Raw genomic sequence first — 27,908 nt, forward strand, 5'->3', positions numbered from 1 at the left:
CAATCAGTGCTCTCATCCATCACCCCCATCAATGCTCTCTCCCAGCACCCCTGTCATTGCACTCTCCCAGCACCTCCATCATTGCTCTCTCCCAGCGCCCCATGATTGCTCTCTCCCAGGACCCCCATCATTGCTCTCTTCCAGTACCTCCATCATTGATATCTCTCAGCAACTCCATCATTGCTTTCTCCCAAAACCCCATCATTGCTCTCTCCCAGCACCCCCATTATTGCTCTCTCCAAGTACCTCCATCATTGCTCTCTCCCACGATCCCATCATTACTCTCTCACAGCACCCCCATCATTGCTTTCTCCCAGCATCCCCATCATTGCTTTCTCCCAGCACCCCCATCATTGCTCTCTCCCAGCACCCCCGTCACTGCTCTTCAACCACCGCTGTCTTTGCTCTCTACCAGAACCCCCATCATTGCTCTCTCCCAAAAACCCCATCATTGCTCTCTCCCAGCAACCTTCATCACCGCTCTCCCACCACTCCTATTATTACTCTCTCCAAGCACCCCCATCATTGCTCTCTCCCAGCACCCCCATCATTGCTCTCTCCCAGCACCTCCATCATTGCTCTCTCCCAGCACCTCCATCATTGCTCTCTCCCAGCACCCCCATTATTGCTTTCTCCCACCACTTCCATCATTGCTCTCTCCCAGCAACCCCCATCACTTATCTCCCACCACCGCTATCATTGCTCTCTCCCAGGAACCACATCATTGCTCTCTCCCAGCACCCCCATCATAGCTATCTACCAGCACCCCCATCATTGCTCTCTCCCAGCAACCCAATCATTGCTCTCTCCCAGCAACCCAATCATTGCTCTCTCCCTGCACCTCCATCATTGCTCTCTCCCTGCACCTCCATCATTGCTCTCTCCCAGCACCCCCATCATAGCTCTCTCCCACCACTTCCATCATTGCTCTCTCCCAGCAACCCCCATCACTTATCTCCCACCACCGCTATCATTGCTCTCTCCCAGGAACCACATCATTGCTCTCTCCCAGCACCCCCGTCATAGCTATCTACCAGCACCCCCATCATTGCTCTCTCCCAGCAACCCCCATCACTGATCTCCCATCATCGCCATCATTGCTCGCTCCCAGGACCACCATCATTGCTCTCTCCCAGCACCCCCTTTATTGACCTCTCCCACCACCCCCATCATTGCTCTCTCCCAGCACCCCCTTTATTGACCTCTCCCACCACCCCCATCATTGCTCTCTCCCAGCACGTCTATCATTGCTTTCTCCCAGCACCCCCGTCACTGCTCTCCCACCACCCCCATCATTGCTCTCTCCCAGCACCCCCTTCATTGCACTCTCCCACCACCCCCATAATTGCTCTCTCTCTGCACCTCCATCATTGCTCTCTCCCACCACCCCCAATATTGATCTCTCCCACCACCCCCATCATTGCTCTCTCCCAGCACTCCCTTCATTGCACTCTCCCACCACCCCCATAATTGCTCTCTCTCTGCACCTCCATCATTGCTCTCTCCCACCACCCCCAACATTGATCTCTCCCAGCACCCCCATCATTGCTCTCTCCCAGTACTCCCATCATTGCTCTCTCCCAGCATCCCATCATTGCTCTCTCCCAGCACCTCCATCATTGCTCTCTCATAGCACCTCCATCATTGCTCTCTCCCACCACCCCCATCATTGCTCTCTCCCAGCACCACCATCATTGCTCTCTCCCATCACCTTTATCATTGCTTTCTCCCAGCACCCCCGTCACTGCTCTCCCACCACCCCCATCATTGCTCTCTCCCAGCACCCCCTTCATTGCACTCTCCCACCACCCCCATCATTGCTCTCTCCCTGCACCTCCATCATTGCTCTCTCCCAGCACCCTCATCATTGCTCTCTCCCACCACTTCCATCATTGCTCTCTTCCAGCAACCCCCATCACTTATCTCCCACCACCGCTATCATTGCTCTCTCCGAGGAACCACATCATTGCTCTCTCCCAGCACCCCCGTCATAGCTATCTACCAGCACCCCCATCATTGCTCTCTCCCAGCAACCCCCATCACTGATCTCCCATCATCGCCTTCATTGCTCTCTCCCAGAACCACCATCATTGCTCTCTCCCAGCACCCCCTTCATTGCTCTCTCCCTGCACCTCCATCATTGCTCTCTCCCAGCACCTCCATCATTGCTCTCTCCCAGCACCCCCATCATTGCTCTCTCCCACCACTTCCATCATTGCTCTCTCCCAGCAACCCCCATCACTTATCTCCCACCACCGTTATCATTGCTCTCTCCCAGGAACCACATAATTGCTCTCTCCCAGCACCCCCGTCATAGCTATCTACCAGCACCCCAATCATTGCTCTCTCCCAGCAACCCCCATCACTGATCTCCCATCATCGCCATCATTGCTCTCTCCCAGAACCACCATCATTGCTCTCTCCCAGCACCCCCTTCATTGCACTCTCCCAGCACCCCCATCATTGCTCTCTCCCAGCACGCCCTTCATTGCACTCTCCCAGCACCCCCATCATTGCTCTCTCCCAGCACCCCCATCTTTGCTCTCTCCCAGCACCCCCATCATTGCTCTCTCCCAGCACCACCATCATTGCTCTCTCCCAGCACCTCTATCATTGCTTTCTCCCAGCACCCCATCATTGCTCTCTCCCAGCACCCCCATCATTGATCTCTCCCAGCACTCCCATCATTGCTCTCTCCCAGCACCCCCATCATTGCTCTCTCCCAGCATCCCATCATTGCTCTCTCCCAGCACCTCCATCATTGCTCTCTCCCAGCACCCCCATCATTGCTCTCTCCCACCACTTCCATCATTGCTCTCTCCCAGCAACCCCCATAACTTATCTCCCACCACCGATATCATTGCTCTCTCCGAGGAACCACATCATTGCTCTCTCCCAGCACCCCCATCATTGCTCTCTCCCACCACTTCCATTATTGCTCTTTCCCAGCACCCCCATCTTTGCTCTCTCCCGGCACCTCCATCATTGCTCTCTCCTAGCACCTCCATCATTGTTCTCCCCAGCCCCACAATTGTTCTCCCCAGCTCCATCATTGTTCTTCCCATTCCCATCATTGCTCTCTCTATCCCCATCATTGCTCTTCCCAGTCCCCATCCCCATCATTGCTCTCCCCATCCCCATAATTGCTCTTCCCAGCCCCATCATTGCTCTCCCCACCCCCATCATGGCTCTCCCCAGCTCCATAATTGCTCTCTCCAGCCCCATCATTGCTCTCCCCAGCTCCATCATTGCTCTCCCAGCCCCATCATTACTCTTCCCAGCCCCATTATTGCTCTCCCCATCCCCATCATTGCTCTCTCGAGCCTCATCATTGCTCTCCCCATCAGCACCATTGCGCTCCCCATCCCCATATTTGCTCTCTCCAGCCCCACCATTGCTCTCCCCATCCCCATCATTGCGCTCTCTGTAGCCCCATCATTGCTCTCCCCCACACCCCCCACATTCTCCTGGTCCTTTCCCAGAATTTCAGTGATAAGATATGTTGTAACAGCAGAATAGTGACTGCAGCTCTGGAGGTGACTGGAGGATAAGACATGATGTAACAGCAGAATAGTGACTGCAGCTCTGGAGGTGACTGGAGGATAAGACATGATGTAACTTCAGAATAGTGACTGCAGCTCTGGAGGTGACTGGAGGATAAGATACGATATAATAGCAGAACAGTGAGTGCAGCTCTGGAGGTGACTGAAGGATAAGACATGATGTAACAGCAGAATAGTGAGTGCAGCTCTGGAGGTGACTGGAGGATAAGACATGTTGTAACAGCAGAATAGTGACAGCAGCTCTGGAGGTGACTGAAGGATAAGACATGTTGTAACAGCAGAATAGTGACAGCAGCTCTGGAGGTGACTGAAGGATAAGACATGATGTAACAGCAGAATATTGAGTGCAGCTCTGGAGGTGACTGGAGGATAAGACATGATGTAACAGCAGAATAGTGACTGCAGCTCTGGAGGTGACTAGAGGATAAGACATGATGTAACAGCAGAATAGTGAGTGCAGCTATGGAGGTGACTGGAGGATAAGACATGGTGTAACAGCAGAATAGTGACTGCAGCTCTGGAGGTGACTGGAGGATAAGACACAATGTAACAGCAGCATAGTGACTGCAGCTCTGGAGGTGACTGGAGGATAAGACATGATGTAACAGCAGAATAGTGAGTGCAGCTCTGGAGGTGACTGGAGGATAAGACACAATGTAACAGCAGAATAGTGAGTGCAGCTCTAGAGGTGACTGGAGGATAAGACATGATGTAACAGCAGTATAGTGACTGCAGCTCTGGAGGTGACTGGAGGATAAGACATGGTGTAACAGCAGAATAGTGAGTGCAGCTCTGGAGGTGACTGGAGGATAAGACACGATGTAACAGCAGAATAGTGACTGCAGCTCTGGAGGTGACTGGAGGATAAGACACAATGTAACAGCAGAATAGTGACTGCAGCTCTGGAGGTGACTGGAGGATAAGACATGACGTAACAGCAGGATAGTGACTGCAGCTCTGGAGGTGACTGGAGGATAAGACATGATGTAACAGCAGAATAGTGACTGCAGCTCTGGAGGTGACTGGAGGATAACACATGATGTAACAGCAGAATAGTGACTGCAGCTCTGGAGGTGACTGGAGGATAAGACACGATGTAACAGCAGAATAGTGACTGCAGCTCTGGAGGTGACTGGAGGATAAGACACAGTGTAACAGCAGTATAGTGGCTGCTGCTCTGGAGGTGACTAGAGGATAAGACACGATGTAAGAGAAGAATAGTGATTGCAGCTCTGGAGGTGACTGGAGGATAAGACACATGTAACAGCAGAATAGTGAGTGCAGCTCTGGAGGTGACTGGAGGATAAGACATGATATAATAGCAGAATAGTGAGTGCAGCTCTGGGGGTGACCGGAGGATAAGACATGATGAAACAGCAGAATAGTGACTGCAGCTCTGGAGGTGACTATAAGATAAGACACAATGTAACAGCAGAATAGTGAGCGCAGCTCTGGAGGTGACTGGAGGATAAGACACGATGTAACAGCAGTATAGTGAGTGCAGCTCTGGAGGTGACTGGAGGATAAGACATGATGTAACAGCAGAATAGTGACTGCAGCTCTGGAGGTGACTGGTGGATAAGACACGATGTAACAGCAGAATAGTGTGTGCAGCTCTGGAGGTGACTGGAGAATAAGACATGATGTAACAGCAGAATAGTGAGTGCAGCTCTGGAGGTGACTAGAGGATAAGACACGGTGTAACAGCAGAACAGTGACTGCAGCTCTGGAGGTGACTGGAGTATAGGACACGGTGTAACAGCAGAATAGTGACCGCAGCTCTGGAGGTGACTGGAGGATAAGACACGATGTAACAGCAGAATAGTGACTGCAGCTCTGGAGGTGAGCGGAGGATAAGACATGATGTAACTTCAGAATAGTGACTGCAGCTCTGGAGGTGACTGGAGGATAAGATACGATATAATAGCAGAACAGTGAGTGCAGCTCTGGAGGTGACTGAAGGATAAGACATGATGTAACAGCAGAATAGTGAGTGCAGCTCTGGAGGTGACTGGAGGATAAGACATGTTGTAACAGCAGAATAGTGACTGCAGCTCTGGAGGTGACTGGAGGATAAGACACGGTGTAAAAGCAGAATAGTGACTGCAGCTCTAGAGGTGACTGGAGGATAAGACACGGTGTAACAGCAGAATAGTGACTGCAGCTCTGGAGGTGACTGGAGGATAAGACACGATGTTACAGCAGAATAGTGGCTGCAGCTCTGGAGGTGACTGGAGGATAAGACACAATGTAACAGCAGAATAGTGAGTGCAGCTCTGGAGGTGACTGGAGGATAAGACACGATGTAACAGCAGAATAGTGGCTGCAGCTCTGGAGGTGACTGGAGGATAAGACATGATGTAAGAGCAGAATAGTGACTGCAGCTCTGGAGGTGACTGGAGGATAAGACACGATGTAACAGCAGAATAGTGGCTGCAGCTCTGGAGGTGACTGGAGGATAAGACACGATGTTAGAGCAGAATAGTGACTGCAGCTCTGGAGGTGACTGGAGAATAAGACACGATGTAATAGCAGAATAGTGAGTGCAGCTCTGGAGGTGACTAGAGGATAAGACACGGTGTAACAGCAGAATAGTGACTGCAGCTCTAGAGGTGACTGGAGGATAAGACACGGTGTAACAGCAGAATAGTGAGTGCAGCTCTGGAGGTGACTGGAGGATAAGACACGGTGTAACAGCAGAATAGTGAGTGCAGCTCTGGAGGTGACTGGAGGATAAGACATGATGTAACAGCAGAATAGTGACTGCAGCTCTGGAGGTGACTGGAGGATAAGACATGATGTAACAGCAGAATATTGAGTGCAGCTCTGGAGGTGACTAGAGGATAAGACATGATGTAACAGCAGAATAGTGAGTGCAGCTCTGGAGGTGACTGGAGGATAAGACATGATGTAACAGCAGAATAGTGACTGCAGCTCTAGAGGTGACTGGAGGATAAGACACGGTGTAACAGCAGAATAGTGACTGCAGCTCTAGAGGTGACTGGAGGATAAGACACGGTGTAACAGCAGAATAGTGAGTGCAGCTCTGGAGGTGACTGGAGGATAAGACACGGTGTAACAGCAGAATAGTGAGTGCAGCTCTGGAGGTGACTGGAGGATAAGACATGATGTAACAGCAGAATAGAGACTGCAGCTCTGGAGGTGACTGGAGGATAAGACACGGTGTAACAGCAGAATAGTGACTGCAGCTCTAGAGGTGACTGGAGGATAAGACACGATGTAACAGCAGAATAGTGACTGCAGCTCTTGAGGTGAATGGAGGATAAGACACGATGTAACAGCAGAATAATGACCGCAGCTCTGGGGGTGACTGGAGGATAAAGGGTTGGGGGGCTTTCCATGTTTGCATGCTCCATCTTGGCTGCAGTGCTCGGCATGCTCCTCCAGGGGGCAGCCTGTGGGGGTCAGCTGCACCTGCCCCCTGAGTCTCAGACCTGGCGGTGTGGTGCCTGGAGCTGTGCGGGGTCTGGCAGACAATGGGGGCAGCGCAGGGTCTTTCTTTGGACGTCACGTTATTGTATCGCCAGCTCCGGCCGCAGGTTTCGCCTTTCTTTGGAAGAATCGGGTCTCAGAGGGGAGGCGGACGTCAGCGAGGGAATGTCCGCAATGTCCCCCTCTAATTGGGAAAGAAAAAGGTGCATTATCCGGGGATCAGCGATTGTGCAGCCCGAGCTTATAAGGCGTGAAATCACAGCCCTCGCTACCTCCTCCGGCCCAACATGTGCTCCGAGGTCTGAGGCTCCCGCCACCGCTGCTCCGAGGTAAAGAGCCTAATCCCAGACCCCCGGCCCGGGACGGCACCCACCCTCGCCCCTCCATATATCGCCATCCGGGGAATATAGGGAGCGCGTACCTAAGGATCAGCACACTGTGCTCCTGAAACACTCTGTGCTGCCGAGAGGGCTCAAACTTTTCGGAATGAAAGTCTCAGCCTGTGACCTCACACAAGATCAGCACATTCCCCTCCTGAAATACTCTGTGCTGTTAACACTAATGGTTTGCGGGGTTTGATAACAGGGACTAAGAATGACACCTCCAAACCCCTCACTGCCATGTTCCCTTCACTATTCTATAGACTGGACGCCTGAGAGATGGATCCAAAGAAAGAGAGATCCGCACCGGGACGATCGTCCTCCGGGTGTCAGTGCACGGCGCTCCAGACCAAGAGGGGCCGCAGCGGAGGATTAACGGTAATGATCTGTCATTCACTAAGATTCTGCAGCCTCCACTAGGGGGAGCTCCCAGTATACAGAGATACATGATAACATCCTGTCTGCAGCTACCACTAGGGGGAGCTCCCTGTATACAGAGATACATGATAAGATTCTGTCTGCAGCCACCACTAGGGGGAGCTCCCTGTATACAGAGTTACATGATAAGATCCTGTCTGCAGCCACCACTAGGGGGAGCTCCCTGTACACAGAGATACATGATAAGATCCTGTCTGCAGCCACCACTAGGGGGAGCTCCCTGTATACAGAGATACATGATAAGATTCTGTCGGCAGCCACCACTAGGGGGAGCTCCCTGTATACAGAGTTACATGATAAGATCCTGTCTGCAGCCACCACTAGGGGGAGCTCCCTGTATACAAAGATACATGATAAGATCCTGTCTGCAGCCACCACTAGGGGGAGCTCCCTGTATACAGAGATACATGATAAGATCCTCTCTGCAGCCACCACTAGGGGGAGCCCATTGTATACAGAGGTACATGATAAGATTCTGTCTGCAGCCACCACTAGGGGGAGCCCCCTGTATACAGAGGTACATGATAAGATCCTCTCTGCAGCCACCACTAGGGGGAGCTCCCTGTATACAGAGATACATGATAAGATTCTGTCTGCAGCCACCACTAGGGGGAGCTACCTGTATACAGAGATACATGATAAGATTCTGTCTGCAGCCACCACTAGGGGGAGCTCCCTGTATACAGAGATACATGATAAGATTCTGTCTGCATCCTCCACTAGGGGGAGCACCCTGTATACAGAGATACATGATAAGATTCTGTCTGCAGCCACCACTAGGGGGTGCTCCCTTTATACAGAGATAAATGAAAAGATTCTTTCTGCAGTCACCACTAGGGGGAGCTCCCTGTATACAGAGATACATAATAAGATTCTGTCTGCAGCCACCACTAGGGGGAGCTCCCTGTATACTGAGATAAATGATAACATCTTGTCTGCAGCTACCACTAGGGGAAGCTCCCTGTATACAAGGATACATGATAAGATTCTGTCTGCAGCCACCACTAGGGGGAGCTCCCAGTATACAGAGACACATGATAACATCCTGTCTGCAGCCACCACTAGGGGGAGCTCCCTGTATACAGAGATACATGATAACATCCTGTCTGCAGCCACCACTAGGGGGAGCTCCCTGTATACAGAGATACATGATAAGATCCTGTCTGCAGCCACCACTAGGGGGAGCTCCCTGTATACAGAGATACATGATAAGATCCTGTCTGCAGCCACCACTAGGGGGAGCTCCCTGTATACAGAGATACATGATAAGATCCTGTCTGCAGCCACCACTAGGGGGAGCTCCCTGTATACAGAGATACATGATAAGATCCTGCCTGCATCCACCACTAGGGGGAGCTCCCTGTATACAGAGATACATGATAAGATCCTCTCTGCAGCCACCACTAGGGGGAGCCCACTGTATACAGAGGTACATGATAAGATTCTGTCTGCAGCCACCACTAGGGGTAGCCCCCTGTATACAGAGGTACATGATAAGATCCTCTCTGCAGCCACCACTAGGGGGAGCTCCCTGTATACAGAGATACATGATAAGATTCTGTCTGCAGCCACCACTAGGGGGAGCTACCTGTATACAGAGATACATGATAAGATTCTGTCTGCAGCCACCACTAGGGGGAGCTCCCTGTATACAGAGATACATGATAAGATTCTGTCTGCATCCTCCACTAGGGGGAGCCCCCTGTATACAGAGATACATGATAAGATTCTGTCTGCAGCCACCAATAGGGGGAGCTCACTTTATACAGAGATAAATGAAAAGATTCTTTCTGCAGTCACCACTAGGGGGAGCTCCCTGTATACAGAGATACATGATAAGATTCTGTCTGCAGCTACCACTAGGGGGAGCTCCCTGTATACAAAGATACATGATAAGATTCTGTCTGCAGCCACCACTAGGGGGAGCTCCCAGTATACAGAGACAAATGATAACATCCTGTCTGCAGCCACCACTAGGGGGAGCTCCCTGTATACAGAGATACATGATAACATCCTGTCTGCAGCCACCACTAGGGGGAGCTCCCTGTATACAGAGATACATGATAAGATCCTGTCTGCAGCCACCACTAGGGGGAGCTCCCTGTATACAGAGATACATGATAAGATCCTGTCTGCAGCCACCACTAGGGGGAGCTCCCTGTATACAGAGATACATGATAAGATCCTGTCTGCAGCCACCACTAGGGGGAGCTCCCTGTATACAGAGACACATGATAAGATCTTGCCTGCATCCACCACTAGGGGGAGCTCCCTGTATACAGAGATACATGATAAGATCCTCTCTGCAGCCACCACTAGGGGGAGCCCACTGTATACAGAGGTACATGATAAGATTCTGTCTGCAGCCACCACTAGGGGGAGCCCCCTGTATACAGAGGTACATGATAAGATCCTCTCTGCAGCCACCACTAGGGGGAGCTCCCTGTATACAGAGATACATGATAAGATTCTGTCTGCAGCCACCACTAGGGGGAGCTACCTGTATACAGAGATACATGATAAGATTCTGTCTGCAGCCACCACTAGGGGGAGCTCCCTGTATACAGAGATACATGATAAGATTCTGTCTGCATCCTCCACTAGGGGGAGCCCCCTGTATACAGAGATACATGATAAGATTCTGTCTGCAGCCACCAATAGGGGGAGCTCACTTTATACAGAGATAAATGAAAAGATTCTTTCTGCAGTCACCACTAGGGGGAGCTCCCTGTATACAGAGATACATGATAAGATTCTGTCTGCAGTCACCACTAGGTGGAGCTCCCTGTATACAGAGATACATGATAAGATCCTGTCTGCAGTCACCGCTAGGGGGAGCTCCCTATATACAGAGATACATTATTAGATTCTGGCTGCAGCCACCACTAGGGGGAGCTCCCTGTATACAGAGATACATGATAAGATTCTGTCTGCAGTCACCACTAGGGGGAGCTCCCTGCATACAGAGATACATGATAAGATCCTGTCTGCAGCCACCACTAGGGGGAGCTCCCTGTATACAGAAATACATGATAAGATCCTGTCTGCAGCCACCTCTAGGGGGAGCTACCTGTATACAGAGATACATGATAAGATTCTGTCTGCAGCCACCACTAGTGGGAGCTCCCTGTATACAGAGATTCATGATAAGATTCTGTCTGCTGCCACCACTAGGGGGAGCTCCCTGTATACAGAGATACATGATAAGATTCTGTCTGCAGCCACCACTAGGGGCAGCTCCCTGTATACAGAGATACATGATAAGATTCTGTCTGCAGTCACCACTAAGGGGAGCTCCCTGTATACAGAGATACATGATAAGATTCTGTCTGCAGTCACCACTAGGGGGAGCTTCCTGTATACAGAGATACATGATAAGATTCTGTCTGTAGTCACCACTAGGGGGAGCTCCCTGTATACAGAGATACATGATAAGATCATGTCTGCAGTCACCACTAGGGGGAGCTCCCTGTATACAGAGATGCATGATAAGATTCTGTCTGTAGTCACCAATAGGGGGAGCTTCCTGTATACAGAGATGCATGATAAGATTCTGTCTGCAGTCACCACTAGGGGGAGCTCCCTATATACAGAGATACATTATGAGATTCTGTCTGCAGCCACCACTAGGGGGAGCTCCCTGTATACAGAGATACATGAAGAGATCCTGTCTGCAGCCACCACTAGGGGGAGCTCCCTGTATACAGAGATACATGATGAGATCCTGTCTGCAGCCACCACTAGGGGGAGCTCCCTGTATACAGAGATACATGATAAGATTCTGTCTGCAGCCACCACTAGGTGGAGCTCCCTGTATACAGAGATATAAGATCCTGTCTGCAGCCACTACTAGCAGGAGCTTCCTGTATACAGAGATACATGATAAGATTCTGTCTGCAGTCACCACTACCGGGAGCTCCCTGTATACAGAGATACATGATAAGATTCTGTCTGCAGTCACCACTAGGGGGAGCTCTCTGTATACAGAGATATATAAGATCCTATCTGCAGCCACCACTAGGGGGAGCTCCCTGTATATAAAGATACATGATAAGATTCTGTCTGCAGCCACCACTAGGGGGAGCTCCCTTTATACAGAGATAAATGAAAAGATTCTTTCTGCAGTCACCACTAGGGGGAGCTCCCTGTATACAGAGATACATGATAAGATCCTCTCTGCAGCCACCACTAGGGGGAACCCACTGTATACAGAGGTACATGATAAGATTCTGTGTGCAGCCACCACTAGGGGGAGCCCCCTGTATACAGAGGTACATGGTAAGATTCTGTCTGCAGCCACCACTAGGGGGAGCTCCATGTATACAGAGATACATGATAAGATCCTGTCTGCAGTCACCACTAGGGGGAGCTCCCTGTATACAGAGATACATGATAAGATCCTGTCTGCAGCCACCACTAGGGGGAGCTCCCTGTATACAGAGATACATGATAAGATCCTGTCTGCAGCCACCACTAGGGGGACCTCCCTGTATACAGAGATACATGATAAGATCCTGCCTGCATCCACCACTAGGGGGAGCTCCCTGTATACAGAGATACATGATAAGATCCTGTCTGCAGCCACCACTAGGGGGAGCTCCCTGTATACAGAGATACATGATAAGATCCTGTCTGCAGCCACCACTAGGGGGACCTCCCTGTATACAGAGATACATGATAAGATCCTGCCTGCATCCACCACTAGGGGGAGCTCCCTGTATACAGAGATACATGATAAGATCCTCTCTGCAGCCACCACTAGGGGGAGCCCACTGTATACAGAGGTACATGATAAGATTCTGTCTGCAGCCACCACTAGGGGGAGCCCCCTGTATACAGAGGTACATGATAAGATCCTCTGTGCAGCCACCACTAGGGGGAGCTCACTGTATACAGAGATGCATGATAAGATTCTGTCTGCAGCCACCACTAGGGGGAGCTACCTGTATACAGAGATACATGATAAGATTCTGTCTGCAGCCACCACTAGGGGGAGCTCCCTGTATACAGAGATACATGATAACATTCTGTCTGCATCCTCCACTAGGGGGAGCTCCCTGTATATAAAGATACATGATAAGATTCTGTCTGCAGCCACCACTAGGGGGAGCTCCCTTTATACAGAGATAAATGAAAATATTCTTTCTGCAGTCACCACTAGGGGGAGCTCCCTGTATACAGAGATACATGATAAGATCCTGTCTGCAGTCACCACTAGGGGGAGCTCCCTATATACAGAGATACATTATTAGATTCTGGCTGCAGCCACCACTAGGGGGAGCTCCCTGTATACAGAGATACATGATAAGATTCTGTCTGCAGTCACCACTAAGGGGAGCTCCCTGTATACAGAGATACATGATAAGATTCTGTCTGCAGTCACCACTAGGGGGAGCTTCCTGTATACAGAGATACATGATAAGATTCTGTCTGTAGTCACCACTAGGGGGAGCTCCCTGTATACAGAGATACATGATAAGATCATGTCTGCAGTCACCACTAGGGGGAGCTCCCTGTATACAGAGATACATGATAAGATTCTGTCTGTAGTCACCAATAGGGGGAGCTTCCTGTATACAGAGATGCATGATAAGATTCTGTCTGCAGTCACCACTAGGGGGAGCTCCCTATATACAGAGATACATTATGAGATTCTGTCTGCAGCCACCACTAGGGGGAGCTCCCTGTATACAGAGATACATGAAGAGATCCTGTCTGCAGCCACCACTAGGGGGAGCTCCCTGTATACAGAGATACATGATGAGATCCTGTCTGCAGACACCACTAGGGGGAGCTCCCTGTATACAGAGATACATGATAAGATTCTGTCTGCAGCCACCACTAGGTGGAGCTCCCTGTATACAGAGATATAAGATCCTGTCTGCAGCCACTACTATCAGGAGCTTCCTGTATACAGAGATACAAGATAAGATTCTGTCTGCAGTCACCACTACGGGGAGCTCCCTGTATACAGAGATACATGATAAGATCCTGTCTGCAGTCACCACTAGGGGGAGCTCTCTGTATACAGAGATATATAAGATCCTATCTGCAGCCACCACTAGGGGGAGCTCCCTGTATATAAAGATACATGATAAGATTCTGTCTGCAGCCACCACTAGGGGGAGCTCCCTTTATACAGAGATAAATGAAAAGATTCTTTCTGCAGTCACCACTAGGGGGAGCTCCCTGTATACAGAGATACATGATAAGATCCTCTCTGCAGCCACCACTAGGGGGAACCCACTGTATACAGAGGTACATGATAAGATTCTGTGTGCAGCCACCACTAGGGGGAGCCCCCTGTATACAGAGGTACATGGTAAGATTCTGTCTGCAGCCACCACTAGGGGGAGCTCCATGTATACATAGATACATGATAAGATCCTGTCTGCAGTCACCACTAGGGGGAGCTCCCTGTATACAGAGATACATGATAAGATCCTGTCTGCAGCCACCACTAGGGGGAGCTCCCTGTATAAAGAGATACATGATAAGATCCTGTCTGCAGCCACCACTAGGGGGACCTCCCTGTATACAGAGATACATGATAAGATCCTGCCTGCATCCACCACTAGGGGGAGCTCCCTGTATACAGAGATACATGATAAGATCCTGTCTGCAGCCACCACTAGGGGGAGCTCCCTGTATACAGAGATACATGATAAGATCCTGTCTGCAGCCACCACTAGGGGGACCTCCCTGTATACAGAGATACATGATAAGATCCTGCCTGCATCCACCACTAGGGGGAGCTCCCTGTATACAGAGATACATGATAAGATCCTCTCTGCAGCCACCACTAGGGGGAGCCCACTGTATACAGAGGTACATGATAAGATTCTGTCTGCAGCCACCACTAGGGGGAGCCCCCTGTATACAGAGGTACATGATAAGATTCTGTCTGCAGCCACCACTAGGGGGAGCTACCTGTATACAGAGATACATGATAAGATTCTGTCTGCAGCCACCACTAGGGGGAGCTCCCTGTATACAGAGATACATGATAAGATTCTGTCTGCATCCTCCACTAGGGGGAGCTCCCTGTATATAAAGATACATGATAAGATTCTGTCTGCAGCCACCACTAGGGGGAGCTCCCTTTATACAGAGATAAATGAAAATATTCTTTCTGCAGTCACCACTAGGGGGAGCTCCCTGTATACAGAGATACATGATAAGATCCTGTCTGCAGTCACCACTAGGGGGAGCTCCCTATATACAGAGATACATTATTAGATTCTGGCTGCAGCCACCACTAGGGGGAGCTCCCTGTATACAGAGATACATCATAAGATTCTGTCTGCAGTCACCACTAGGGGGAGCTCCCTGTATACAGAGATACATGATAAGATCCTGTCTGCAGCCACCACTAGGGGGAGCTCCCTGTATACAGAGATACATGATAAGATTCAGTCTGCAGTCACCTCTAGGGGGAGCTCCCTGTATACAGAGATACATGATAAGATTCTGTCTGCAGTCACCACTAGGGGGAGCTTCCTGTATACAGAGATACATGATAAGATTCTGTCTGCAGTCACCACTAGGGGGAGCTCCCTGTATACAGAGATACATGATAAGATCATGTCTGCAGTCACCACTAGGGGGAGCTCCCTGTATACAGAGATACATGATAAGATCCTGTCTGCAGCCACCACTAGGGGGAACTCCCTGTATACAGAGATACATGATAAGATTCTGTCTGCAGTCACCACTAGGGGGAGCTTCCTGTATACAGAGATACATGATAAGATTCTGTCTGCAGTCACCACTAGGGGTAGCTCCCTGTATACAGAGATACATGATAAGATCATGTCTGCAGTAACCACTAGGGGGAGCTTCCTGTATACAGAGATGCATGATAAGATTCTGTCTGCAGTCACCACTAGGGGGAGCTCCCTATATACAGAGATACATTATGAGATTCTGTCTGCAGCCACCACTAGGGGGAGCTCCCTGTGTACAGAGATACATGATAAGATCCTGTCTGCAGCCACCACTAGGGGGAGCTCCCTGTTTACAGAGATACATGATAACATTCTGTCTGCAGCCACCACTAGGGGGAGCTCCCTGTATACAGAGATACATGATAAGATTCTGTCTGCAGCCACCACTAGGGGGAGCTCCCTGTATACAGAGATATAAGATCCTGTCTGCAGCCACTACTAGGGGGAGCTCCCTGTATACAGAGATACATGATAAGATTCTGTCTGCAGTCACCACTAGGGGGAGCTCCCTGTATACAGAGATACATGATAAGATCCTGCCTGCAGCCACCACTAGGGGGAGCTCCCTGTATATAGATATACATGGTAAGATTCTGTCTGCAGCCACCATTAGGGGGAGCTACCTGTATACAGAGATACATGATAAGATCCTGTCTGCAGCCACCACTAGGGGGAGGTCCCTGTAAACAGAGATACATGATAAGATCCTGTCTGCAGCCACCACTAGGGGGAGCTCCCTGTATACAGAGATACATAAGATCCTGTCTGCTGCCACCACTCAAGGCAACTTTATATAATCTTCTTTTATTTTATAGATAATGTGTAAATTAGGTAAATTAGCTCCCCCTAGTGGTGACTGCAGGTAGAATGTATAATGCATCTCTATGGGAGCTGTATACACTGTGTGCTGTGAGCTCCCCCTAGTGGTGACTGCAGGTAGAATGTATAATGCATCTCTATGGGAATTGTATACATATGTGCTTTGAGCTCCTCCCAGTGGTGACTGCAGGTACAATGTATAATATATCTCTATGGGAGCTGTATACAGTGTGTGCTGTGAGCTCCTCCTAATGGTGACTGCAGGTAGAATGTATAATGTATCTTTATGGGAGCTGTATACACTGTGTGCTGTGAGCTCCTCCTAGTGGTGACTGCAGGTAGAATGTATTATGTATATCTATGGGAGCTGTATACACTGTGTGCTGTGAGCTCCCCCTAGTGGTGACTGCAGGTAGAATGTATAATGTATCTCTATGGGAGCTGTATGCACTGTGTGCTGTGAGCTCCTCCTAGTGGTGACTGCAGGTAGAATGTATAATGTATCTCTATGGGAGCTGTATACACTGTGTACTGCGAGCTCCTCCTAGTGGTGACTGCAGGTAGAATGTATAATGTATCTCTATGGGAGCTATATACAATGTGTGCTGTGAGCTCCTCCTAGTGGTGACTGCAGGTAGAATGTATAATGTATCTCTATGGGAGCTGTATACACTGTGTGCTGTGAGCTCCTCCTAGTGGTGACTTCAGGTACAATGTATAATATATCTCTATGGGAGCTGTATACAGTGTGTGCTGTGAGCTCCTCCTAATGGTGACTGCAGGTAGAATGTATAATGTATCTTTATGGGAGCTGTATACGCTGTGTGCTGTGAGCTCCTCCTAGTGGTGACTGCATGTAGAATGTATAATGTATCTCTATGGGTGCTGTATACACTGTGTGCTGTGAGCTCCCCCTAGTGGTGACTGCAGGTACTATGTATAATGTATCTCTATGGGAACTGTATACACTGTGTGCTGTGAGCTCCTCCTAGTGGTGACTGCAGGTAGAATGTATTATGTATCTCTATGGGAGCTGTATACACTGTGTGCTGTGAGCTCCCCCTAGTGGTGACTGCAGGTAGAATGTATAATGTATCTCTATGGGAGGTGTATGCACTGTGTGCTGTGAGCTCCTCCTAGTGGTGACTGCAGGTAGAATGTATAATGTATCTCTATGGGAGCTGTATATACTGTGTGCTGTGAGCTCCTCCTAGTGGTGACTGCATGTAGAATGTATAATGTATTTCTATGGGAGCTGTATACACTGTGTGCTGTGAGCTCCCCCTAGTGGTGACTGCAGGTACTATGTATAATGTATCTCTATGGGAACTGTATACACTGTGTGCTGTGAGCTCCTCCTAGTGGTGACTGCAGGTAGAATGTATAATGTATCTCTATGGGAGCTGTATGCACTGTGTGCTGTGAGCTCCTCCTAGTGGTGACTGCAGGTAGAATGTATAATGTATCTCTATGGGAGCTGTATACACTGTGTACTGTGAGCTCCTCCTAGTGGTGACTGCAGGTAGAATGTATAATGTATCTCCATGGGACCTGTATACACTGTGTACTGTGAGCTCCTCCTAGTGGTGACTGCAGGTAGAATGTATAATGTATCTCTATGGGAGCTGTATACACTGTGTACTGTGAGCTCCCCCTAGTGGTGACTGCAGGTAGAATGTATTATGTATCTCTATGGGAGCTGTATACACTGTGTGCTGTGAGCTCCCCCTAGTGGTGACTGCAGGTAGAATGTATAATGTATCTCTATGGGAGCTGTATGCACTGTGTGCTGTGAGCTCCTCCTAGTGGTGACTGCAGGTAGAATGTATAATGTATCTCTATGGGAGCTGTATACACTGTGTACTGTGAGCTCCTCCTAGTGGTGACTGCAGGTAGAATGTATAATGTATCTCCATGGGACCTGTATACACTGTGTACTGTGAGCTCCTCCTAGTGGTGACTGCAGGTAGAATGTATAATGTATCTCTATGGGAGCTGTATACACTGTGTACTGTGAGCTCCCCCTAGTGGTGACTGCAGGTAGAATGTATTATGTATCTCTATGGGAGCTGTATACACTGTGTGCTGTGAGCTCCTCCTAGTGGTGACTGCAGGTAGAATCTATAATGTATCTCTATGGGAGCTGTATGCACTGTGTGCTGTGAGCTCCTTCTAGTGGTGACTGCAGGTAGAATGTATAATGTATCTCTATGGAAGCTGTATACACTGTGTGCTGTGAGCTCCCCCTAGTGGTGACTGCAGGTAGAATGTATAATGTATCTCTATGGAAGCTGTATACACTGTGTGCTGTGAGCTCCTCCTAGTGGTGACTGCAGGTAGAATGTATAATGTATCTCTATGGGAGCTGTATACACTGTGTGCTGTGAGCTCCTCCTAGTGGTGACTGCAGGTAGAATGTATAATGTATATCTATGGGAGCTGTATACACTGTGTGCTGTGAGCTCCTACTAGTGGTGAATGCAGGCAGAATGTATAATGTATCTCTATTGGAGCTGTATATACTGTGTGCTGTGAGCTCCTCCTAGTGGTGACTGCAGGTAGAATGTATAATGTGTCTCTATGGGAGCTGTATACACTGTGTGCTGTGAGCTCCTCCTAGTGGTGACTGCAGGTACAATGTATAATATATCTCTATGGGAGCTGTATACAGTGTGTGCTGTGAGCTCCTCCTAATGGTGACTGCAGGTAGAATGTATAATGTATCTTTATGGGAGCTGTATACACTGTGTGCTGTGAGCTCCTCCTAGTGGTGACTGCAGGTAGAATGTATTATGTATATCTATGGGAGCTGTATACACTGTGTGCTGTGAGCTCCCCCTAGTGGTGACTGCAGGTAGAATGTATAATGTATCTCTATGGGAGCTGTATGCACTGTGTGCTGTGAGCTCCTCCTAGTGGTGACTGCAGGTAGAATGTATAATGTATCTCTATGGGAGCTGTATACACTGTGTGCTGTGAGCTCATCCTAGTGGTGACTGCAGGTACAATGTATAATATATCTCTATGGGAGCTGTATACAGTGTGTGCTGTGAGCTCCCCCTAGTGGTGACTGCAGGTACTATGTAAAATGTATCTCTATGGGAACTGTATACACTGTGTGCTGTGAGCTCCTCCTAGTGGTGACTGCAGGTAGAATGTATAATGTATCTCTATGGGAGCTGTATACACTGTGTGCTGTGAGCTCATCCTAGTGGTGACTGCAGGTACAATGTATAATATATCTCTATGGGAGCTGTATACAGTGTGTGCTGTGAGCTCCCCCTAGTGGTGACTGCAGGTACTATGTAAAATGTATCTCTATGGGAACTGTATACACTGTGTGCTGTGAGCTCCTCCTAGTGGTGACTGCAGGTAGAATGTATTATGTATCTCTATGGGAGCTGTATACACTGTGTGCTGTGAGCTCCCCCTAGTGGTGACTGCAGGTAGAATGTATAATGTATCTCTATGGGAGCTGTATACCTATGTGCTGTGAGCTCGTCCTAGTGGTGACTGCAGGTAGAATGTATAATGTATCTCTATGGGAGCTGTATACACTGTGTGCTGTGAGCTCCTCCTAGTGGTGACTGCATGTAGAATGTATAATGTATTTCTATGGGAGCTGTATACACTGTGTGCTGTGAGCTCCCCCTAGTGGTGACTGCAGGTACTATGTATAATTTATCTCTATGGGAACTGTATACACTGTGTGCTGTGAGCTCCTCCTAGTGGTGACTGCAGGTAGAATGTATAATGTATCTCCATGGGAGCTGTATACACTGTGTACTGTGAGCTCCTCCTAGTGGTGACTGCAGGTAGAATGTATAATGTATCTCTATGGAAGCTGTATACACTGTGTACTGTGAGCTCCCCCTAGTGGTGACTGCAGGTAGAATGTATTATGTATCTCTATGGGAGCTGTATACACTGTGTGCTGTGAGCTCCTCCTAGTGGTGACTGCAGGTAGAATCTATAATGTATCTCTATGGGAGCTGTATGCACTGTGTGCTGTGAGCTCCTCCTAGTGGTGACTGCAGGTAGAATGTATAAAGTATCTCTATGGGAGCTGTATACACTGTGTGCTGTGAGCTCCCCCTAGTGGTGACTGCAGGTAGAATGTATAATGTATCTCTATGGGAGCTGTATACACTGTGTGCTGTGAGCTCCCCCTAGTGGTCACTGCAGGTAGAATGTATAATGTATCTCTATGGGAGCTGTATACACTGTGTGCTGTGAGCTCCCCCTAGTGGTGACTGCAGGTACTATGTATATTGTATCTCTATGGGAACTGTATACACTGTGTGCTGTGAGCTCCTCCTAGTGGTGATTGCAGGTAGAATGTATAATGTATCTCTATGGGAGCTGTATACACTGTGTGTTGTGAGCTCCCCCTAGTGGTGACTGCAGGTAGAATGTATAATGTTTCTCTATGGGAGCTGTATACACTGTGTGCTGTGAGCTCCTCCTAGTGGTGGTTGAGGGTAGAATGTATAATATATCTCTAAGGGAGCTGTATACACTGTGTGCTGGGTACTCCCCCTAGTGGTGACTGTAGGTAGAATGTATAATGCATCTCTATGGGAGCTGTATACACTGTGTGCTGTGAGCTCCTCCTAGTGGTGACTGCAGGTAGAATGTATAATGTATCTCTATGGGAGCTGTATACACTGTGTGCTGTGAGCTCCTCCTAGTGGTGACTGCAGGTAGAATGTATAATGTATCTCTATGGGAGCTGTATACACTGTGTGCTGTGAGCTCCACCTAGTGGTGACTGCAGGTACAATGTATAATGTATCTCTATGGGAGCTGTATATACTGTGTGCTGTGAGCTCCTCCTAGTGGTGACTGCAGGTACAATGTATAATATATCTGTATGGGAGCTGTATACACTGTGTGCTGTGAGCTCCTCCTAGTGGTGACTGCAGGTAGAATGTATAATGTATCTCTATAGGAGCTGTATACACTGTGTGCTGTGAGCTTCTCCTAGTGGTGACTGCAGGTACAATGTATAATATATCTGTATGGGAGCTGTATACACTGTGTGCTGTGAGCTCCTCCTAGTGGTGACTGCAGGTAGAATGTATAATGTATCTCTATAGGAGCTGTATACACTGTGTGCTGTGAGCTCCTCCTAGTGGTGACTGCAGGTACAATGTATAATATATCTGTATGGGAGCTGTATACACTGTGTGCTGTGAGCTCCTCCTAGTGGTGACTGCAGGTAGAATGTATAATGTATCTTTATGGGAGCTGTATACGCTGTGTGCTGTGAGCTCCTCCTAGTGGTGACTGCATGTAGAATGTATAATGTATCTCTATGGCAGCTGTATACACTGTCTGCTGTGAGCTCCTCCTAGTGGTGACTGCAGGTAGAATGTATAATGTATCTCTATGGGAGCTGTATACACTGTGATCTGTGAGCTCCTCCTAGTGGTGGATGATGGTAGAATGTATAATGTATCTCTATGAGAGCTGTATACACTGTGTGCTGTGAGCTCCTCCTAGTAGTGACTGCAGGCAGAATGTATAATGTATCTCTATGGAAGCTGTATACACTGTGTGCTGTGAGCTCCTCCTAGTAGTGACTGCAGGCAGAATGTATAATGTATCTCTATGGAAGCTGTATACACTGTGTGCTGTGAGCTCCCCCTAGTGGTGATTGCAGGTAGAATGTATAATGTATCTCTATAGGAGCTGTATGCACTGTGTGCTGTGATCTCCTCCTAGTGGTGACTGCTGGTAGAATGTATTATGTATCTCTATGGGAGCTGTATACACTGTGTACTGTGAGCTCCCCCTAGTGGTGACTGCAGGTAGAATGTCTTATGTATCTCTATGGGAGCTGTATACACTGTGTGCTGTGAGCTCCCCCTAGTGGTGACTGCAGGTAGAATGTATAATGTATCTCTTTAGGAGCTGTATGCACTGTGTGCTGTGAGCTCCTCCTAGTGGTGACTGCAGGTAGAATGTATAAAGTATCTCTATGGGAGCAGTATACACTGTGTGCTGTGAGCTCCCCCTAGTGGTGACTGCAGGTAGAATGTATAATGTATCTCTATGGGAGCTGTATACACTGTGTGCTTTGAGCTCCCCCTAGTGGTGACTGCAGGTACTATGTATAATGTATCTCTATGGGAACTGTATACACTGTGTGCTGTGAGCTCGTCCTAGTGGTGATTGCAGGTAGAATGTATAATGTATCTCTATGGAAGCTGTATACACTGTGTGTTGTGAGCTCCCCCTAGTGGTGACTGCAGGTAGAATGTATAATGTTTCTCTAAGGGAGCTGTATACACTGTGTGCTGTGAGCTCCTCCTAGTGGTGGTTGAGGGTAGAATGGATAATATATCTCTATGGGAGCTGTATACACTGTGTGCTGTGAGCTCCTCCTAGTGGTGACTGCAGGTAGAATGTATAATATATCTCTATGGGGCTGTATACACTGTGTGCTGTGAGCTCCTCCTAGTGGTGACTGCAGGTAGAATGTATAATGTATCTCTATGGGAGCTGTATACACTGTGTGCTGTGAGCTTCCCCTAGTGGTGACTGCAGGTAGAATGTATAATGTATATCTATGGGAGCTGTATACAATGTGTGCTGTGAGCTCCTCCTAGTGGTGACTGCAGGTACAATGTATAATGTATCTCTATGGGAGCTGTATACACTGTGTGCTGTGAGCTCCTCCTAGTGGTGAATGCAGGCAGAATGTATAATGTATCTCTATGGGAGCTGTATACACTGTGTGCTGTGATCTCCTCCTAGTGGTGACTGCAGGTAAAATGTATAATGTATCTCTATGGGAGCTGTATACACTGTGTGCTGTGAGCTCCTCCTAGTGGTGACTGCAGGTAGAATTTATAATGTATCTCTATGGGAGCTGTATACACTGTGTGCTGTGAGCTCTCCCTAGTGGTGACTGCAGGTAGAATGTATAAAGTATCTCTATGGGAGCAGTATACACTGTGTGCTGTGAGCTCCCCCTAGTGGTGACTGCAGGTAGAATGTATAATGTATCTCTATGGGAGCTGTATACACTGTGTGCTGTGAGCTCCCCCTAGTGGTGACTGCAGGTAGAATGTATAATGTATCTCTATGGGAGCTGTATACACTGTGTGCTGTGAGCTCCCCCTAGTGGTGACTGCAGGTTCTATGTATAATGTATCTCTATGGGAACTGTATACACTGTGTGTTGTGAGCTCCTCCTAGTGGTGATTGCAGGTAGAATGTATAATGTATCTCTATGGGAGCTGTATACACTGTGTGTTGTGAGCTCCCCCTAGTGGTGACTGCAGGTAGAATGTATAATTTTTCTCTATGGGAGCTGTATACACTGTGTGCTGTGAGCTCCTCCTAGTGGTGGTTGAGGGTAGAATGTATAATATATCTCTATGGGAGCTGTATACACTGTGTGCTGTGAGCTCCTCCTAGTGGTGACTGCAGGTAGAATGTATAATGTATCTCTATGGGAGCTGTATACACTGTGTGCTGTGAGCTCCTCCTAGTGGTGACTGGAGGTAGCATGTATAATGTATCTCTATGGGAGCTGTATACACTGTGTGCTGTGAGCTCCCCCTAGTGGTGACTGCAGGTAGAATGTATAATGTATCTCTAAGGGAGCTGTATACACTGTGTGCTGTGAGCTTCCCCTAGTGGTGACTGCAGGTAGAATGTATCATGTATATCTATGGGAGCTGTATACAATGTGTGCTGTGAGCTCCTCCTAGTGGTGACTGCAGGTAGAATGTATAATGTATCTCTATGGGAGCTGTATACACTGTGTGCTGTGAGCTCCTCCTAGTTGTGAATGCAGGCAGAATGTATAATGTATCTCTATGGGAGCTGTATACACTGTGTGCTGTGAGCTCCTCCTAGTGGTGACTGCAGGTAGAATGTATAATGTATCTCTATGGGAGCTGTATACACTGTGTGCTGTGAGCTCCTCCTAGTGGTGACTGCAGGTAGAATGTATAATGTATCTCTATGGGAGCTGTATACACTGTGTGCTGTGATCTCCTCCTAGTGGTGACTGCAGGTAAAATGTTTAATGTATCTCTATGGGAGCTGTATACACTGTGTGCTGTGAGCTCCTCCTAGTGGTGACTGCAGGTAGAATGTATAATGTATCTCTATGGGAGCTGTATACACTATGTGCTGTGAGCTCCTCCTAGTGGTGACTGCAGGTAGAATGTATAATGTATCTCTATGGGAGCTGTATACACTATGTGCTGTGAGCTCCTCCTAGTGGTGACTGCAGGTAGAATGTATAATGTATCTCTATGGGAGCTGTATACACTGTGTGCTGTGAGCTCCACCTAGTGGTCACTGCAGGTAGAATGTATAATGTATCTCTATGGGAGCTATATACACTTTGTGCTGTGAGCTCCTCCTAGTGGTGACTGCAGGTAGAATGTATAATGTATCTCTATGGGAGCTGTATACACTGTGTGCTGTGAGCTCCTCCTAGTGGTGACTGCAGGTACAATGTATAATATATCTCTATGGGAGCTGTATACACTTTGTGCTGTGAGCTCCTCCTAGTGGTGACTGCAGGTAGAATGTATAATGTATCTCTATGGGAGCTGTATACAGTGTGTGCTGTGAGCTCCTCCTAATGGTGACTGCAGGTAGAATGTATAATGTATCTTTATGGGAGCTGTATACACTGTGTGCTGTGAGCTCCTCCTAGTGGTGACTGCAGGTAGAATGTATTATGTATATCTATGGGAGCTGTATACACTGTGTGCTGTGAGCTCCCCCTAGTGGTGACTGCAGGTAGAATGTATAATATATCTCTATGGGAGCTGTATGCACTGTGTGCTGTGAGCTCCTCCTAGTGGTGACTGCAGGTAGAATGTATAATGTATCTCTATGGGAGCTGTATACACTGTGTGCTATGAGCTCCCCCTAGTGGTGACTTCAGGTAGAATGTATAATGTATCTCTATGGGAGCTATATACACTGTGTGCTGTCAGCTCCTCCTAGTGGTGACTGCAGGTAGAATGTATAATGTATCTCTATGGGAGCTGTATACACTGTGTGCTGTGAGCTCCTCCTAGTGGTTACTGCAGGTACAATGTATAATATATCTCTATGGGAGCTGTATACAGTGTGTGCTGTGAGCTCCTCCTAATGGTGACTGCAGGTAGAATGTATAATGTATCTTTATGGGAGCTGTATACGCTGTGTGCTGTGAGCTCCTCCTAGTGGTGACTGCATGTAGAATGTGTAATGTATCTCTATGGGAGCTGTATACACTGTGCGCTGTGAGCTCCCCCTAGTGGTGACTGCAGGTATTATGTATAATGTATCTCTATGGGAACTGTATACACTGTGTGCTGTGAGCTCCTCCTAGTGGTGACTGCAGGTAGAATGTATTATGTACCTCTATGGGAGCTGTATACACTGTGTGCTGTGAGCTCCCCCTAGTGGTGACTGCAGGTAGAATGTATAATGTATCTCTATGGGAGCTGTATGCACTGTGTGCAGTGAGCTCCTCCTAGTGGTGACTGCAGGTAGAATGTATAATGTATCTCTATGGGAGCTGTATACACTGTGTGCTGTGAGCTCCTCCTAGTGGTGACTGCAGGTAGAATGTATAATGTATCTCTATGGGAGCTGTATACACTGTGTCCTGTGAGCTCCCCCTAGTGGTGACTGCAGGTACTATGTATAATGTACCTTTATGGGAACTGTATACACTGTGTGCTGTGAGCTCCTCCTAGTGGTGACTGCAGGTAGAATGTATTATGTATCTCTATGGGAGCTGTATACACTGTGTGCTGTGAGCTCCCCCTAGTGGTGACTGCAGGTAGAATGTATAATGTATCTCTATGGGAGCTGTATGCACTGTGTGCTGTGAGCTCCTCCTAGTGGTGACTGCAGGTAGAATGTATAATGTATCTCTATGGGAGCTGTATACACTGTGTACTGTGAGCTCCTCCTAGTGGTGACTGCAGGTAGAATGTATAATGTATCTCTATGGGAGCTGTATACACTGTGTACTGTGAGCTCCTCCTAGTGGTGACTGCAGGTAGAATGTATAATGTATCTCTATGGGAGCTGTATACACTGTGTACTGTGAGCTCTCCCTAGTGGTGACTGCAGGTAGAATGTATAATGTATCTCTATGGAAGCTGTATACACTGTGTGCTGTGAGCTCCTCCTAGTGGTGACTGCACGTAGAATGTATAATGTATCTCTATGGGAGCTGTATACACTGTGATCTGTGAGCTCCTCCTAGTGGTGACTGCAGGTAGAATGTATAATGTATCTCTATGGGAGCTGTATACACTGTGTACTGTGAGCTCCTCCTAGCGGTGACTGCAGGTAGAGTGTATAATATATCTCTATCTGAGCTGTATACACTGTGTGCTGTGAGCTCCCCCTAGTGGTGACTGCAGGTAGAATGTATAATGTATCTCTATGGGAGCTGTATGCACTGTGTGCTGTGAGCTCCTCCTAGTGGTGACTGCAGGTAGAATGTATAAAGAATCTCTATGGGAGCTGTATACAATGTGTGCTGTGAGCTCCCCCTAGTGGTGACTTCAGGTAGAATGTATAATGTATCTCTATGGGAGCTATATACATTGTGTGCTGTCAGCTCCTCCTAGTGGTGATTGCAGGTAGTATGTATAATGTATCTCTATGGGAGCTGTATACACTGTGTGCTGTGAGCTCCTCCTAGTGGTGACTGCAGGTACAATGTATAATATATCTCTATGGGAGCTGTATACAGTGTGTGCTGTGAGCTCCTCCTAATGGTGACTGCAGGTAGAATGTATAATGTATCTTTATGGGAGCTGTACACGCTGTGTGCTGTGAGCTCCTCCTAGTGGTGACTGCATGTAGAATGTGTAATGTATCTTTATGGGAGCTGTATACACTGTGTGCTGTGAGCTCCCCCTAGTGGTGACTGCAGGTATTATGTATAATGTATGTCTATGGGAACTGTATACACTGTGTGCTGTGAGCTCCTCCTAGTGGTGACTGCAGGTAGAATGTATTATGTACCTCTATGGGAGCTGCATACACTGTGTGATGTGAGCTCCCCCTAGTGGTGACTGCAGGTAGAATGTATAATGTATCTCTATGGGAGCCGTATGCACTGTGTGCTGTGAGCTCCTCCTAGTGGTGACTGCAGGTAGAATGTATAATGTATCTCTATGGGAGCTGTATACACTGTGTGCTGTGAGCTCCTCCTAGTGGTGACTGCAGGTAGAATGTATAATGTATCTCTATGGGAGCTGTATACACTGTGTGCTGTGAGCTCCCCCTAGTGGTGACTGCAGGTACTATGTATAATGTACCTTTATGGGAACTGTATACACTGTGTGCTGTGAGCTCCTCCTAGTGGTGACTGCAGGTAGAATGTATTATGTATCTCTATGGGAGCTGTATACACTGTGTGCTGTGAGCTCCCCCTAGTGGTGACTGCAGGTAGAATGTATAATGTATCTCTATGGGAGCTGTATGCACTGTGTGCTGTGAGCTCCTCCTAGTGGTGACTGCAGGTAGAATGTATAATGTAT

At 48.3% G+C, this 27,908-nt stretch overlaps 1 protein-coding gene across 1 annotated transcript in view; it reads left to right on the forward strand.

Annotated features, from left to right (window-relative positions):
• Positions 1 to 7,013: 7,013 nt before the first annotated feature.
• The window catches only part of SLCO1C1 (solute carrier organic anion transporter family member 1C1), a 170,834-nt gene continuing 149,939 nt past the window's right edge, over positions 7,014 to 27,908 (forward strand). Inside the window, 2 exon segments of the mRNA XM_073650590.1 lie at positions 7,014 to 7,345; positions 7,660 to 7,774. Coding sequence (XP_073506691.1) covers positions 7,676 to 7,774 — 99 coding nt within the window. The 5' untranslated portion in view covers positions 7,014 to 7,345; positions 7,660 to 7,675.

Source organism: Phyllobates terribilis, unplaced genomic scaffold, assembly GCF_046119375.1.
Source record: "Phyllobates terribilis strain yellow unplaced genomic scaffold, ASM4611937v1 Scaffold_10__3_contigs__length_209671492, whole genome shotgun sequence".
Classification (NCBI taxonomy): Eukaryota; Metazoa; Chordata; class Amphibia; order Anura; family Dendrobatidae; genus Phyllobates; species Phyllobates terribilis.